General features: G+C 49.3%; 1 protein-coding gene across 4 annotated transcripts in view; it reads right to left on the bottom strand.

Moving 5' to 3' along the window:
- LOC139746255 (uncharacterized) overlaps window positions 1-15000 on the bottom strand; it is a 367928-nt gene that overhangs the window by 126471 nt on the left and 226457 nt on the right. The window contains exon 1 of one of the 4 annotated variants that reach the window (XM_071657281.1): window positions 4696-5208. The exons of the other annotated variants lie outside the window; for them this stretch is intronic. Coding sequence (XP_071513382.1) covers window positions 4696-4744 — 49 coding nt within the window. The 5' untranslated portion in view covers window positions 4745-5208. Of the gene's footprint in view, window positions 1-4695; window positions 5209-15000 lie in introns of those variants that run through there. 4 annotated transcript variants of the gene reach the window in all.

Raw genomic sequence — 15000 nt, 5'->3', positions numbered from 1 at the left:
TTGTTGTCGCCGTCGGAACAAGGCTACGGTGGTTCCCTCCTGCCTCCCATAGATCATTAGAAAGCCCGCGGGGTCTGGCCACGTCACGTGGGGGATATGCAAATGAGGAATCACCAACGGATGTTGGAAAGGTAATACGAATAGATGGTGGAGTAACGAAGAGGGGGGGAGGTTTCTTAAAGACGCTATCTCTCTCTCTCTCTCTCTCTCTCTCTCTCTCTATATATATATATATATATATATATATATATATATATATATATATATATATATATATATCGAGGAACGAAACGGGGGCGCAGAGATAGATAGATAGATAGATAGATAGAGAGATAGATAGATAGATAGATAGATAGATAGAGAGAGAGAGAGAGAGAGAGAGAGAGAGAGAGAGAGAGAGAGAGAGAGAGAGAGAGAGAGAGAGAGAGAGAGAGAGAGAGAGAGAGAGAGAGAGAGAGAGAGAGAGAGAGAGAGAGAGAGAGACCTACTTTACCTGTATAGCGATAACGTAATTATCAGAGGAAATCCCTGACTAGTGAGAATACAAGACAAATACAACAACAACAACAACAACAAACAATGACTGAAAAAATACTATCGAGACTTTAAACGCGCTGGCCAGGCATACAAAACACACACACACACACACACACACACACGCCATAGACCAGCCTAAGTTACTGAACACCGCAGATCACTCCTCCCTCATCCCTCTGCCTCTCCCGATCCCTCCCTCCCTCCCTTCCTTCCATCCTTTCCCTCCCTCCCTTCCTTCCCTCCCTCCTTTCCTTCCTTCCTCTCTTCTTTCCTTCCCTCACTCCTTTCCTTCCCTCCCTTCCTCTCTTCTTTCCTTCCTTCCCTCCCTACCTTCCTTCCCTCCCTCCCTCTCTTCCCTCCCCCATATAAGCCCTGTAGGGCAAGGGCTACACACACACTCCGGGTCAAGCATCCGGGCCTCTCACCCGATATATCAAGATTGTGGACACAATAAACTTATGCCAGTGGGGGGTGAGAGTGAGTGAGAGGAAGAGGGAGGGAGAGAGAGAGAGAGAGATGGGTAGTTATCCTGGTTGTGAGAGAGGTAGAGAGGGGGTCTAGGGGTGTTTACAAGAGGTGTGGATATACATAAGGGAGGAAGGGGGTGTGGTATGGGTGAAAGAGTTATGCAAGAGTCGTGATGTGGTGGGGGTGTGTGGGGGCGTCGTGATGGCGAGGACATATGTATGGGGAGGTTGTGGAAAGGAGGTATACGGAAAAAAATAATAGGGGTTAAAGGGGGATGGGAGTGAAGGCATTAGCACGAACGAAAATGGGGGTGATGGTTAGACGACCACCGGCGCACGAAAACGGAGGGGGAGGGGGTGTTGGTCATACACACGAAAACCTCCAAGAGGTCGTTCATGGCTAAAGTAGGCTAACAACCCAATTACCCTTTCCCTCCCACCACAGGGAACTAGGCTGACAATTCATTAGCACTACCTTGTGTGGCTCACAGGCTATCGCACCAGTCCTTTAAAAATTAGTGACAAATGAGGGAAAATAAACGCCACACGAGGTCACACAAGGCCACGGTAGTGTGTACTGACCCTACTGGGTTTAAGAAGGAGGCAGCGTCACGTAACGAGGGAGAATGAGGGCATGTTACAGCCTCTCGCATACTCGTCAAAGAAAACAGGAAAAGAAAATGTTAAATGGGGGTGACAGGAGAAAGATATATATATATATATATATATATATATATATATATATATATATATATATATATATATATATATATATATATATATGGGGAGGGAAGGTTCCACGAGGTCCCTTTTGGGTTAGGTTCCAGTCAATTTCAGGGCAGGGGAAGGGTATATTAAAGGGTGGGTCCGGGGTGATTCCAGTCCCTGGAGGGTGCAAATTAAGAGAATATATAATACAGGAGGAGGAGGAGGAGGAGGGAAGGGTATATTCACCGCTGGGGAAGGTCTTTGGAACGGGGGAAAACTCGGTGAATTTCGGGGCGAAGATGACGCCAGAGCGGGTGTACACATGGGAGCCAGGCAGAGATAAAGGAATTAGATGCAAATAAGTGTATTCAAGTCTCTCTGTCAATCGTCTTGCTACACAGACTCGCCCAGTTATATATATATATATATATATATATATATATATATATATATATATATATATATATATATATATATATATATATCGCCAACATTCTTCAAACTCACGCGAACATTCCATTTATCAGCGACTGACACGTCCCATATATGGGACGCGCACGTTTGCTGTGGGGGACACACAGGCTGTCAACGAACGAAACAAGTCATTAAGTCCGCTAACAACGGCGACGAGGTCGTTCGTGTCACGACCTACACCCCCCCCACCGCCGCTCGTAAAGCACACTGAACGCGTACTAGTCACAGTGTAAACACTCGTTCTAAGCCGGACCACTGAATGATACGTCACTTCCACCACCTCATCACAGTTACGGCCTCCACTATGCTGAAATGCGGATCTGCCCCCACGTCATTCTCTGGGCATTCAATCCCCATGCACCTCGCATCGCGAGAATGCAGCTCTCGCTCTTGTATTGTGTAAATGCCATATATATATATATATATATATATATATATATATATATATATATATATATATATATATATATATATATATCAAATCCCAGCCCAATACTTCGTTGTAGACCAATACGCGCACACAGCATCATTATTAACAAACATCCACCCACCACCCCTCCTCCTACCATTAGGGTAATCTCTACTCCCATAAAAAATGATCGATTTCCCTTTTAAATACAAGGGTGACTGCTGATCTGTGGAGTGTATCATGGCTCTAACTCGTCGTAATGATACTGAAAGGAATTTCTATTCTATGAATACGTCATGTTGCTACATTCAACGGTCCTCAATGTCATTTTACCATGGGAGTTAATGGTGTGTGGGACGATCACAAATATATATATATATATATATATATATATATATATATATATATATATATATATATATATATATATATATATATACTGCTGCTTAAGTGTTATAGAATTTGCCAGACATCTGCGCAAGACTTCATCATACCACATCCAGTACTGTATTATATAGGCTAGTCAACTTATTCTCTGAAGTCATATAGGGTAATCCGACCTATCTATAGTTATAATTTCTCGAAGCTACAATTGTACCACCAAATTCAAGTGGTACTCGGGATTCAGTATTTCAAACAATATATATATTACACCCAGAAAAAAAAATTCAAAACGTTATGACTAACATTTTTAAAACCTTCAAAAATAAAATTTTTTCTTATATATCACCGAGTCTAAACTATTGGCCATATCATTATATATTAATGTAATTACAATATTACAAAAGTGGTCGATAGGACACCCATTCCAAATGTTCTTGCCCCCCCAAAAAAATGTTCAGTTAAGACAAATTTTCACATTCCATTAAAATAATTGAAAAAACTAATATTTATTATTTTGTTATTAATAATGATAGACTGTAAATTTTTATGAGAATAACGGGTTATCATTTTCCAAATATTGACAATAAATTACCAAAACTTAAATATACTACCAATTCGTCCTTCACTATTGTTCTATAAAATGTAATCATATATATATATATATATATATATATATATATATATATATATATATATATATATATATATATACATAACCAGCAGAACAGGCTTTCCGTTTTTTGTCACCATAAATTCAAAAGTGATATAATTCTTAAACATCTTTATTCACACATTTTTGCGAATATCGCTCCGTAGCGTCGAATCTCTCGCCGAGAACAGTGACTCCCCCGTCCTTAATGGTCGCCTCGAAGTTACGCTAACAATAAATTTGATTTTCACCTCTGTTTTAAAATGTCAATTAGTATCTAAGTATGAGCAGTGAGTAATTTCTGGCGTTGGCGCTGGCCATCAAAATTAAAAAAAAAAAGGTAAGAAAAGAAAATTTGCAAGTGGACGTATTCACTTGGGTGATGGTATTTCCCCTTTCTTCCTGATATGCAAATTAGCTTCCTTGGGTGCAAACTCCCGGCCACTAATGTCACGCTGACATGCGCAGACCATGACAAATCGTTACACTCATTATTCCATGGATGACCAGTACTTAACCACCGTAATTAAGCAATGAGCATAATTCCACCATCATTATACACACGTAATGAAAAATGCCCCATCTAGAGAAATAGGTATGAGGAGCTGATTGGTATAATTTATATCAAAAGTAGTTCATTTTCAACAGCAAGTGCCAAAAAAAAATATATATATATATATATAAAAATAACGAGGGGGTTAAGTCTGCTGGTTCACAACGCTCCCCCCTACGTCATACCTAAAACACAGCGGATCACCAACGGAGGAAAGAGATAAATGAACGTAAACATTCACAAAACTGACCAGTCCACGAGAAATCACACAAAACCTACAGCCGCCCCTTGTGAGACGCCCTTTGGGGAAAACACCTCACCCCCACCCGGTCCACATCGCCTACCCACGTGAGAGACACCAAGAACCAAGACACGAACCCACATTTTTCGACCGTAGGGTCAACGGGTCGGGTCGAAAAAAGGATGACTGAAACACAGGACTACGAAGCTCTTGTGGTCCGGGGCGCGCGGGCGCGAACTCCCGCGTGCCCTTCCCGTAGAGTGCGTGGCTTACCTGTCAGTTGGGCACTGTCCACATTCCGTGGCCACATAATAAGAGCCATCTTCACGGTCCGGGCTCTCCGCTGGGCTCCGCTGACCTCGCTGAAGTCATACCATCAGCCCCCAACGGCCCAGATCACAGGGGCGGCGCCCTTCGAGAGCGGTATATGACTCGAGGAGGAGGAGGAGAGGAACACCACCACTTGCGCGCACACACACGCACACACACACACACACACACACGCACGCACCGACCGCCAGGCGCTACACTCTCCTAGGGGAACACGAGCGACCTGCCGCCGCCGCTGCGGCAGCTGCGGTACTTGTCAGGTCGTGGCTCGGGGGCATGCGGCCACCTCGCTACACCAGCACTGGACAGCCCGGGAGCACGGAGTGGTTCGGCGTGTGTGTGCGTGCTTCTGAGAGAGTGTGAGAGAGACGGAGTGAGGCAGGGCAGCCCTTCCTTCTTATCTTTTTTTTTTCCTTTTAAAAAAATGTCCCACACGCAGCGTCCACGAGGGATGGCGTCTCCCTAAGAACTGACGGTGGAGGCTCGGCCGCCCGCTGCTCCCGCCGGGCTCCTCCCACCCCGCCAGCGGCCCCGCCCAGCCAGTCCCGTCTTGGCCAACCGCCGCCCGACGTGGGGACTCCGCCCACAAATTACAGCGGACCTGATTATCATTTTAAAGAGTTGTGATAGCGGGCACGGGTGCATATTCAGAGCGCCGCTAGCACCCGCGGCGACAGTACGTCGCTCCGCTTCCGTAACCGCCTCCCCGCTCCCTCCCTCCCTCCCGCCTTACGCACAGACACTCCGTCGGCCCGCTGAACTCCGCGTCCTGACGGCAATAGCGTATTCATTTCACCTCCAATACTGCAGCCGTGAATTATCATGCCATTTCAACACTGTGCTCTCTTCGCCGCCTCATACCACACCACCACCACCACAGTTCGCCACACGGAGCGACCCCGTGCCGATTGTCACATGACCACCACCGAAAATTGGATCATTGTAATGTTACTCTTCCACCGTACCGCGTACCGTACATTGGGTCATCGCCACACACGTTATCCTCACAAGGTCACCGCTACACTGTACCACACCACGCCACATTGTCTCCAACCACACCGCCACATTGTACCACGCCACCACACCGTACCACATAGCTCACAACACCACCAGCATCTGGGCGTACCATATCGCACCCCTTCACCACAATAGTGTACCATACCTCACCACCAGTGTACCACACCTCACACCACTACCACACTGTATGTAACATAACCCACGACATCACCACTCTGTACCGTGCCTCACAACAGCACAGCCACACTGTATCATAACTCATACCACCACCATCACAACTTCAACACTGTATCATAACCCCCACCTCACCACACTACTGCACCTCACCTACCATCATGTAGGTATCATATGGGTACCTAGCTTGAATAATAATAATAATAATAATAATAATAATAATAATAATAATAATAATAATAATATAATCGACTAAGTCATGAAAGGGTAAGAGAGATGTTTGGCAATATAAAGAGTGTGGATGAGAGAGAAGAAGAGGGTGTATTGAAATGGTTAGGTCACATGGAGAGAATGAGTGAGGAAAAATTGATAAAGAGGATATATGTGTCAGAGGTGGAGGGAACGAGGAGAAGCGGGTGACCAAAGTGGAGATGGGGGATGGAGAGAAAAAGATTTTGAGCTGAGCTATCGGGGCCTGAACATGCCGTAGGGTGGATGGGGTGCACAGGATAGAGTGAATTGGAACGATGTGGTATACAGGAGTCGACGTACTGCCAATGGACTGAACCAGGGCATGTGAAGCATCCGGTGAAAACCATGGAAAGGTTTGCTGGGCCTGGATGTGGGTAGGGAGCTAGAGAACGGATGTGAGCTGACGCGGCCTTTCTTCGTCTGTTCCTGGCGCTACTACCTAACGCCGGAAACGGCGATCAAGTATGAAAAAATATAATTACTATCATCATTATCATTTTTTTTTACACAATGTATGCAGTCAAAGGCTCAAATTATAAAAAGAGAATACATACAATAAAAATATTGGAATTACAGTATGGACAGAAGGTGTCAAAACGATTTCACATAAACACTGGCCATGTTCACAATAAATGTAACGGTCTGTAAAATATGGAAAGGGGCCCGAAGCTGTTCGGTGTCGAAGTACAACTCGGGGAAGAGGGATCCCCCTCGTGGCAGGAGGTAAGGGTGGCTAGGAGGGTACAGTGTGGGGATGAGGTCCAGGTGATGGGGTGGAGAGAGAGTCGGGAGGACCAGTGTGTTGACCGCCTCTGTAGGGTGGTGTAAGAGGGAACCCAAGATGCTCTTCTGTGCCCTTTTCTGTACCTTTTCCAGTAGCCCCTGTTGTGTGGTGGACATGGGGAGGGGGCAGGTGGGGGAGGTAGAGGTGAGTCGGGGAAAGAATGGAAGTTGTGTAGATGATGACGAGTTCAGGTGCGGGGAGTCCAAGTGTCTTGGGTCTACTGAGAATGTAGGGACGATGATAGCTGGAGGATCTGATGATGGTGCTGACGTGGTCCTTCCACCTTAGTGTATCGTCCAGTGTGGCACCGAGAAGCTTGGTGGACTGGAGAACCTGGAGGGGACTGGGGCGTAGTGAGACAGTAGGGGATGGGACAGGGTTGGAAGCTTGGTGGACTGGACAACCTGGAGGGGACTGGGGTCTACTGAGACAGTATGGGGTGGGACAGGGTTGGAAGCTTGCCTGGAGGGGACTGGAGCCTAATAAGACAGTAGGGGGGTGGGACAGGGTTGGAAGTTTGGTGGACTGAGCACCCTGGAGGGGACTGGGGGCCTCGTGAGACAGAAGGGTGTGGGAGAGGGTTTGGTGGCGAGACTGATGCACACCTATCTATGGTTTTAATTTCGTGCATGGTTGACACGGCTGGCGCCGTCTTGCTCTGAAGGTTGAGGGGTGGCGTTCTGGTGGTTTACGAAGTCTCGAGCGCAATGATGGTGGTCAGCTCTGTAAACGAACTTCCATCGAGGAGGTGATGCAGCCATCGGGGCAGCGTTCCACCAGGACGAATGAAACACGGGGAGATCCGACTCACCACCCTGTGGGACGCCACAGGTGAGCCGCTAAGAGATAGCCCCCTCGGCCGGGGCACAGCCTCACGACCCTCAATGAGGAAGCCTGGAAGCCATAGAATGACGAGGTCCGTAGCCCCCCATCCTGTGCTGGGGGCTTCATCAATGACTGTGGTATGGTGGACGAGGTCGCGATCCTCGGCTAAATAAGTGAAAGTGAGAACCACAGAGAGGTGTTGCCTCTCCTCCCTACATTGCCACAGAGTAGAGGAAGGTGTCGGCCGGCGGAGAAGGTCTTCTACGACATCAAAACGGTGAGAGTCTCTGGAGCATGGAAGGTCTGTGTGGGCTACTACGTACATACGGGGACTTTCACAGATTAAGCTGGAGGTCGGGGCGACGGGAGGCGTAATTCACTGTTGAGATTGTCGATCGGGGGACCGACAGTGTTGAAGATTGCATAGAGAGACCTGTGTTGTGTTGCTGGTGTTGAAGATGGTAAAGAAGGGGCCTGTGTTGTGTTGCTGGTGTTGAAGATGGTATAGGAGGGGCCTGTGTTGTGTGGCTGGTGTTGAAGATGGTATAGGAGGGGCCTGTGTTGTGTGGCTGGTGTTGAAAATTGTATAAAGGGGCCTGTGTTGTGTGGCTGGTGTTGACTAAAGAGGGACCCGTGTTGTGTTGCTGGTGTTGGGGATGGTACACATGGACCAGTGTTGTGTTGTTTAGTGTTGCTGATTGATTCTACAAGCACTACATGCAACACTCCCTCCCTGACTCAGTACCTAGTGGCCACACACTTGCAATACCCACACAACACTCAAACCACACTGCAAAGTTACCACACCTGCGCTACAGTCAAGCCTGTGTTACACCCAAGGGTACAGCGTACCCCGACCAACACCTGCACCGTCGCACCTGTAGAACACATGCACTACACCTGCGCCATGGAGACAAACCTGAAACCCCCAAAAATACACACACACACACACACACACACATCTGTGACATATAACAAACCTGTATGTAAATCATAGCTATATGCAAGGAAACAAGGGTATACCCAAACCAAAGCCACCACACCTGCGCCACAAACAAACCCCCTTGCCTCCTTGACAGCTGTCAAACACCTGTCAGGGAATTTGCGGAGGAGCAACGTACTTACAATGAAGGCAGGTGTGTATGGTACAGTCACAGCAAGTCACGTGTGTACGGTACGGTGAAGTCACGTGTGTGCGGTACGGTGAAGTCACGTGTGTGCGGTACAGGGAAGCCACGTGTGTATGGGCAGTGCTTCCCAAAACACACAGAAAAGCTTTACGAATCTTTGCTCGATTCTCTCTCTCTCTATGTTAGAGAGAGAGAGAGAGAGAGAGAGAGAGAGAGAGAGAGAGAGAGAGAGAGAGAGAGAGAGAGAGAGAGAGAGACGTTAACGAAGGTGTGGAAGCTTTGCCCGTCCATGAACGAACTTGCGCGCGCAGCTGCGCGACCACCTTTTGAACATGATGAACACCCAGGGGAAACACGACGCGACACGACCCTTGGACGCGATGCTCAACGACCCCTGAGCACAACGGGAACGACCCCTTGAACGTGTGGTTAACGACCCTCGAGCATGATGTATAGCGACCGTTGAGCATGATGCTAACGACCCTTGGGCACAACGGAACGACTCTTGAGCACTGAACGACCCTTGGGCGCAACGGCACGACCCTGGAACACGATGTTAACGACCCTTGGTTCTACAATGGCCTCGCCACTGAACCTTGAATACTCAAAAGGTGTGGTCAAAACGCATCAGACTTTATATATATATATATATATATATATATATATATATATATATATATATATATATATATATAGCCATAGAAGCCGACTATGAGGTTAGGGAGCAGGAGGCTGTATATCCTCCTCCTCCCCTCCTTTACTACCACTCTCTACAAATCTAACACTACGGCCATCATCTTCGGTGTCTAACACCCACCACCATCACTGTCTAACACTCTCTCTCTCTAACGCTAATGCCACCACAGCACTGTCGCTGGGTCACGTCACCATCACTCACTAACACCACCACCATCACTATCTAACACCACCATCATCACTATCTAACATCTCCACCATCACTATCTAACATCTCCACCATCACTATCTACCATCTCCACCATCACTATCTACCATCTCCACCATCACTATCTACCATCTCCACCATCACTATCAGTGTCTAACACCACCATCATCACTATCACAGTCTAACATCACCATCACTATCAGTGTCTAACACCATCACTATCACAGTCTAACACCAACACCATCACTATCACTGTCAAATAACACCATTATCACCATCATTATCTAACGCTACTAACCATCACTATCAATTCAACTCCTCCGCCATCACCATCGCACTCTAACACATTCACCATCACTGTCACCCTAATTCCCCACCCATCACTATTCGCTCTCACCATTCCTGTCACGATCACCATCTCCATTTATCACTATTTACGCCAAACTGTCGTTAGAAGAGACGCTATATCTTCTCATACGCATGCTACGCAAAACAGGAGTTCCAGAAAACATCACTTTTTTCCCATAAAGTAACAACTGTTTCGAAATAGTTTCGGTGTGACGATTTAGCTGTGAGCAAGTTTCGCGACCCCGTGAACACGACGGTACGACCTGTGGGCGCGACGGTAGGACCCTTGAACACGACGTTACGACCCTTGAACACGACGGTACGACCATCGAGCACGACGGTACGACCCTTGAACACGACGGTACGACCCTTGAGCACATCATACTAAGGGTCGTACCGTCGCAATTAGGAATGTACAGCCATGCTCAAGGGTCGTACCGTCGTGCTCAAAGGTCGTACCACCGCGTTCAAGGGTCGTACCGCCGTGTTCAAGGGTCGTACTGCCGTGTTCAAGGGTCCTACCGCCGTGCTCAAGGGTCCTACCGCCGTGTTCAAGGGTCGTACCGTCGTGCTCAAGGGTCGTACCGTCGTGCTCAAAGGGTCGTACCGTCTTACTTAAAAGGGTAAACCGGAGACACGACATTCTCTAAGGAAAACCTTCAATAGTAGTAATCTAAAGTGTTTCAAAGTAACGCACACTAGAGTTCTAAGTAACTCACTTATGTCAGCCAGCTAAGGGCACAGGGTTCACTTAACAACCGTGAAAATAGCCAGTCATATTACTTAAGTGTTCTTACACAGGCGAATCTCCGAAGGATCTTGCAGGACCAGGGTCTAAGGAACGCTACGAATGCAAAACGAATGGCTGTGAAATTCACCGAAAAACGCATCTTAAACATTAGTGGGGAAAAGCTGCGAGGGTGTGAACGAAGGTGGACATTCAGGGATTCGGAGTGGAACAGCGAAACAGGACCCGAGCCACGGTTCACAAGCATGAGGCAAACTCACTGAGGTTCGAAAAAGAAATTACAAACCCGTAAACCACATTAATTCAGAGCTCTGTTCCAGGGGGCGTTACCCCCCTGGAGCCGTGAATAATGCAGAGGTTTTCCTATCGGCCAAAACGTATCTAGTTTCCCTTAAACCGGGTCAGTGGAGCGCGGGAGGTCCTAACCTGGAGAAGCCCTGGACGAGAACTTACCGCAGGAGCTGGCGAGGTCGCCCCCCGGGGCACTCAATTGGTGCAGAACTTGGCCCTCTCTTTCTGGAAGACCTTGGGTCTCTTGGCGGCCGTGGGCGGCCTGGTGGCGGTCGTGGGTGGCGGCGGGTGGGCCGTCGCAGGAGTCGTCTACGGCGTGTGGGTGGTTCCGGGCGGCGTTTGGGAGGTCAGGGGCGTGCCCTTCGTCGTGTGTGAAATCGAATAACGGAGACGGATCGACAGTCACCACGTCAATGATGAGGCTATCATGGTCCTCGTCGTCGTCGTCTTCGTGGTCGCCACCTTCAGCCGGGGGGAGCTCCTCGTCTCGAGGACCCACCCCCTCATCGTCACTCACCAGCATCTCTTCCCCGCCACTCCCAACATCCTCACTCATCCCGAAGTCCTCATCGCAGCCGGGGGCACCAGCGTTCAGACTGGAGTTAGCCCTCTCAAGGACGCAACACATGGTCGCCAGACGTTGTTTGATTTCACCCATGCCTCCTCTCTCTCCTCCTCCTCCTTCTTCCTCGGTTCCTCTCGGGTCTTCCTCTTCCCCCCTTCCTCTTGCCCCAGGTGAGGGGAGGTCTTGGAGGGCGTGGTGGTGTATTGTCTCCCGGTGAACGGTTGTCAGATGCGTGTCTCCGAAGTTATCGCTCACCCACCGCTGACGCTGGTGTTGGCGGGGACACAGATGGAGAAGCTGTTGATCATGCGACGGCGGGTGAGGAGGGAGGGCGTCCCCAGCAGCTTGGCAAGGGAAGGAGAGGATGCTGCAAGCTAAGCTCTGCTGCAGACCAGATCGGTCCGCCAGGAGACGCATGTCTTCTCCACATTCGCCTGGGGTGCGATGAAAGACGTGGGCGCCTTCCAGACGCTGCTGGAGCCGACATCGAAGTAGCTGCTGGAAGCTGTGCTGGTGGTGGTGGTGGAGACTGTGTGGGAGATAGTGGTGGTGGTGGTGGTGGAGGAGCGGCGGCGGTGGGTGGTGGAGGTGATCCATGTCACGGGACGAACTCTGGCCGACTAAACAGGTCTGAGTGTGAGGTGACGGACGGGGGCGCTGGTGTCTCTCTCCCCGTGACCGGACGGGAGAACTGACGGCCTCGCTCCTTCACTCACTCTCCCTACGAGGCTACGGCAGGTGCGGGAGACGGGAAGGAAGGTGTGGAGGGCGGGGCCTGGCAGGTCACAGTGCACAGGATAACATGTGACGTACCTCACTGGCGCAGGTGAATGGGGAAGGGCGTGGTGTCATGCACGGTGGGCGTGGTCTGTTGGGCAGGTGGGTGTCATGCCGAAAGTCGTCTAAAGTGACCTCTCTCTCTCTCTCTCTCTCTCTCTCTCTCTCTCTCTCTCTCTCTCTCTCTCTCTCTCTCTCTCTCTCTCTGTGGTGGTCAACACACTTTCGACGAGAGGGCTAACTAGGGCATGTGGTGAAGATGTTTGGACACATGGAGAGGATGAGTGAGGAGGGTCACTGGCTGAGAAAAATGCTTTGGAAGTAGAAGGAGAGCAAGAGGAAGGAGGGGGAGGGGGGCGGGGAGACTGAGGAGACAAGAAGATGGAGCGAAAGAGGCTTTTGGGGCCCCAGGCCTAAAAGCATCCATGAGGGTGAGTATGGAATGACGTGGTATATGGGGGGCGACGCGACCTGCTGTCACCGGGCTTAACCAGGGCACATGAAGCGATCAGAGAAAACCATGGAATGGACTGTCGGGCTTGAGTATCGACCTCAGACTCTGGGGTTTTTCAGTACCTTACACATGGCAGCGGAGGACGTGTACAAAATAAAGCCATCACACCATTGCTCCTGACGCCAAGTCGCAAACGCACGTATATCAGTGAAGTGTTTACATATATATATATATATATATATATATATATATATATATATGACACACGGGTGGCCCGTGGGGGAAGCAGTTGACAATATCCAGGGTCGAAAAACAATGCTCTCTCAGCGTTCTTCGTTGTCCACCTCCCCTCATGACTCAATCAAAGGCGACCACACTGTGATATGTCACCTCTTTCAGCCACCCCGCCTCCGCTACACTCACCTGGGCAGGTGGGTGGACACACACACCCATTATGACCCACCAACACCGAGCCAGAGGAAGGGAAAAAAGACATACATATAGGATATGTTCGGACAATAGGGATATATATATATATATTTCTTTTTTTTTTTTTAGTGGTGAGGGGGAAATAAGGACTCAAAAATATCCCTTTGTCTGCTTTGTTGTCCCTGAGATAAAACACACACACACACACACACACACACACCCACATACATCCTGGAAGGGTGTGGTAGGGTGGGTGGGTGGGGGGACGACACACACACACACAGGAGTTTGACACATTCCATAGGTTGTGGTCCAACGTCGTCGCTCCCCCTATGGAACACCACACAAGTAAGTAAACCTCAAAGCCTACATGACATTTTCAATTCGCAGGCGACATTTTGGCCGCGTATGACATCTTCTCCCCCCGCCGGATGTTAGACCCCCCCCCCCCCACGCTCGCCTCCACCCACGGCCAAGAACCGCAGAACGAAAACCTCAAAACCTCAGCTTTGGAAGTGGAAGAGAAAAAATAGAAAAGAGGAACCCAGTGTTGAGAGAGAGAGAGAGAGAGAGAGAGAGAGAGAGAGAGAGAGAGAGAGAGAGAGAGAGAGAGAGAGAGAGAGAGAGATCCGCAATGTCGCTGGCTGAAAATCGTCCCTAAGTTAGGTGCAAGAAAGATCTATCAGTCCTAATGGTAAGTAAGGGTCGGTTTCCCCTTGCTCTCCTGTGGCGCTGTGGGCCATCTTAACCAAGGTCAGGGGTCACGCACATCACCCCTTCTGGCTGTCGTGACCCCTAGCAACATCAAGGGCTACTCCTAGCAACACTAACGAACCCCTAGCAACATTAATACACCCCTAGCGACAACACCACCGCACCCCTAGCAACACCAAACGCACCCCTAGCAACACCAACGCACCCTTAGCAATACTAACGCATCCTTAACAACACCAACACACCCTTGGCAACAACAACGCACCCCTAGCAACACCAATGCACCCGTAGCAACAACAACGCACTCACCAAACGCACCCCTAGCAACACCAAAGTACCCCCTAGCAACAACGCACCCTTAGCAACAACAACGCACTCTAGTACCATCAACTTCACTCACCGATCCAGCAACAACAACGCACTCTGCCGACACCATTGCTTCTCATCAACCAACGCACTCCACCACCAGCAACGCACCTCTCTAACACACCCCACCAAACCAGCAACACCAGTTCACCTCACTAACCTAGCAAACCCAACGCAACCCTACCAACTAAGGCATATCGACGCACTCACCTCCCTAGCCTAGCCACACCAACGCACCCCATCGTCCTAGCATCCCCAACGCACCCTGTCACCCCAGTAACACCAGCATCACCTCGCTGGTAACCCTGGAGCACCGACACCAACCCAGGCACATCAACGCACCCTACCGACACGCCCACACTAACGCACCTCGCCGGCAGAACCAACGGAAAAAACCGGAAACAAAAACACAACGGAGATTTTCTCTCTATTTCCCTAACACCTTACTACCCCTCTTCCCTTAACACCCC

The sequence above is a fragment of the Panulirus ornatus genome, chromosome 64 (genome assembly GCF_036320965.1).
Source record: "Panulirus ornatus isolate Po-2019 chromosome 64, ASM3632096v1, whole genome shotgun sequence".
Taxonomy (NCBI): domain Eukaryota; kingdom Metazoa; phylum Arthropoda; class Malacostraca; order Decapoda; family Palinuridae; genus Panulirus; species Panulirus ornatus.
The sequence above is the reverse complement of the archived record's forward strand: the minus strand, read 5'-3'. Positions and strand labels throughout refer to the sequence as shown.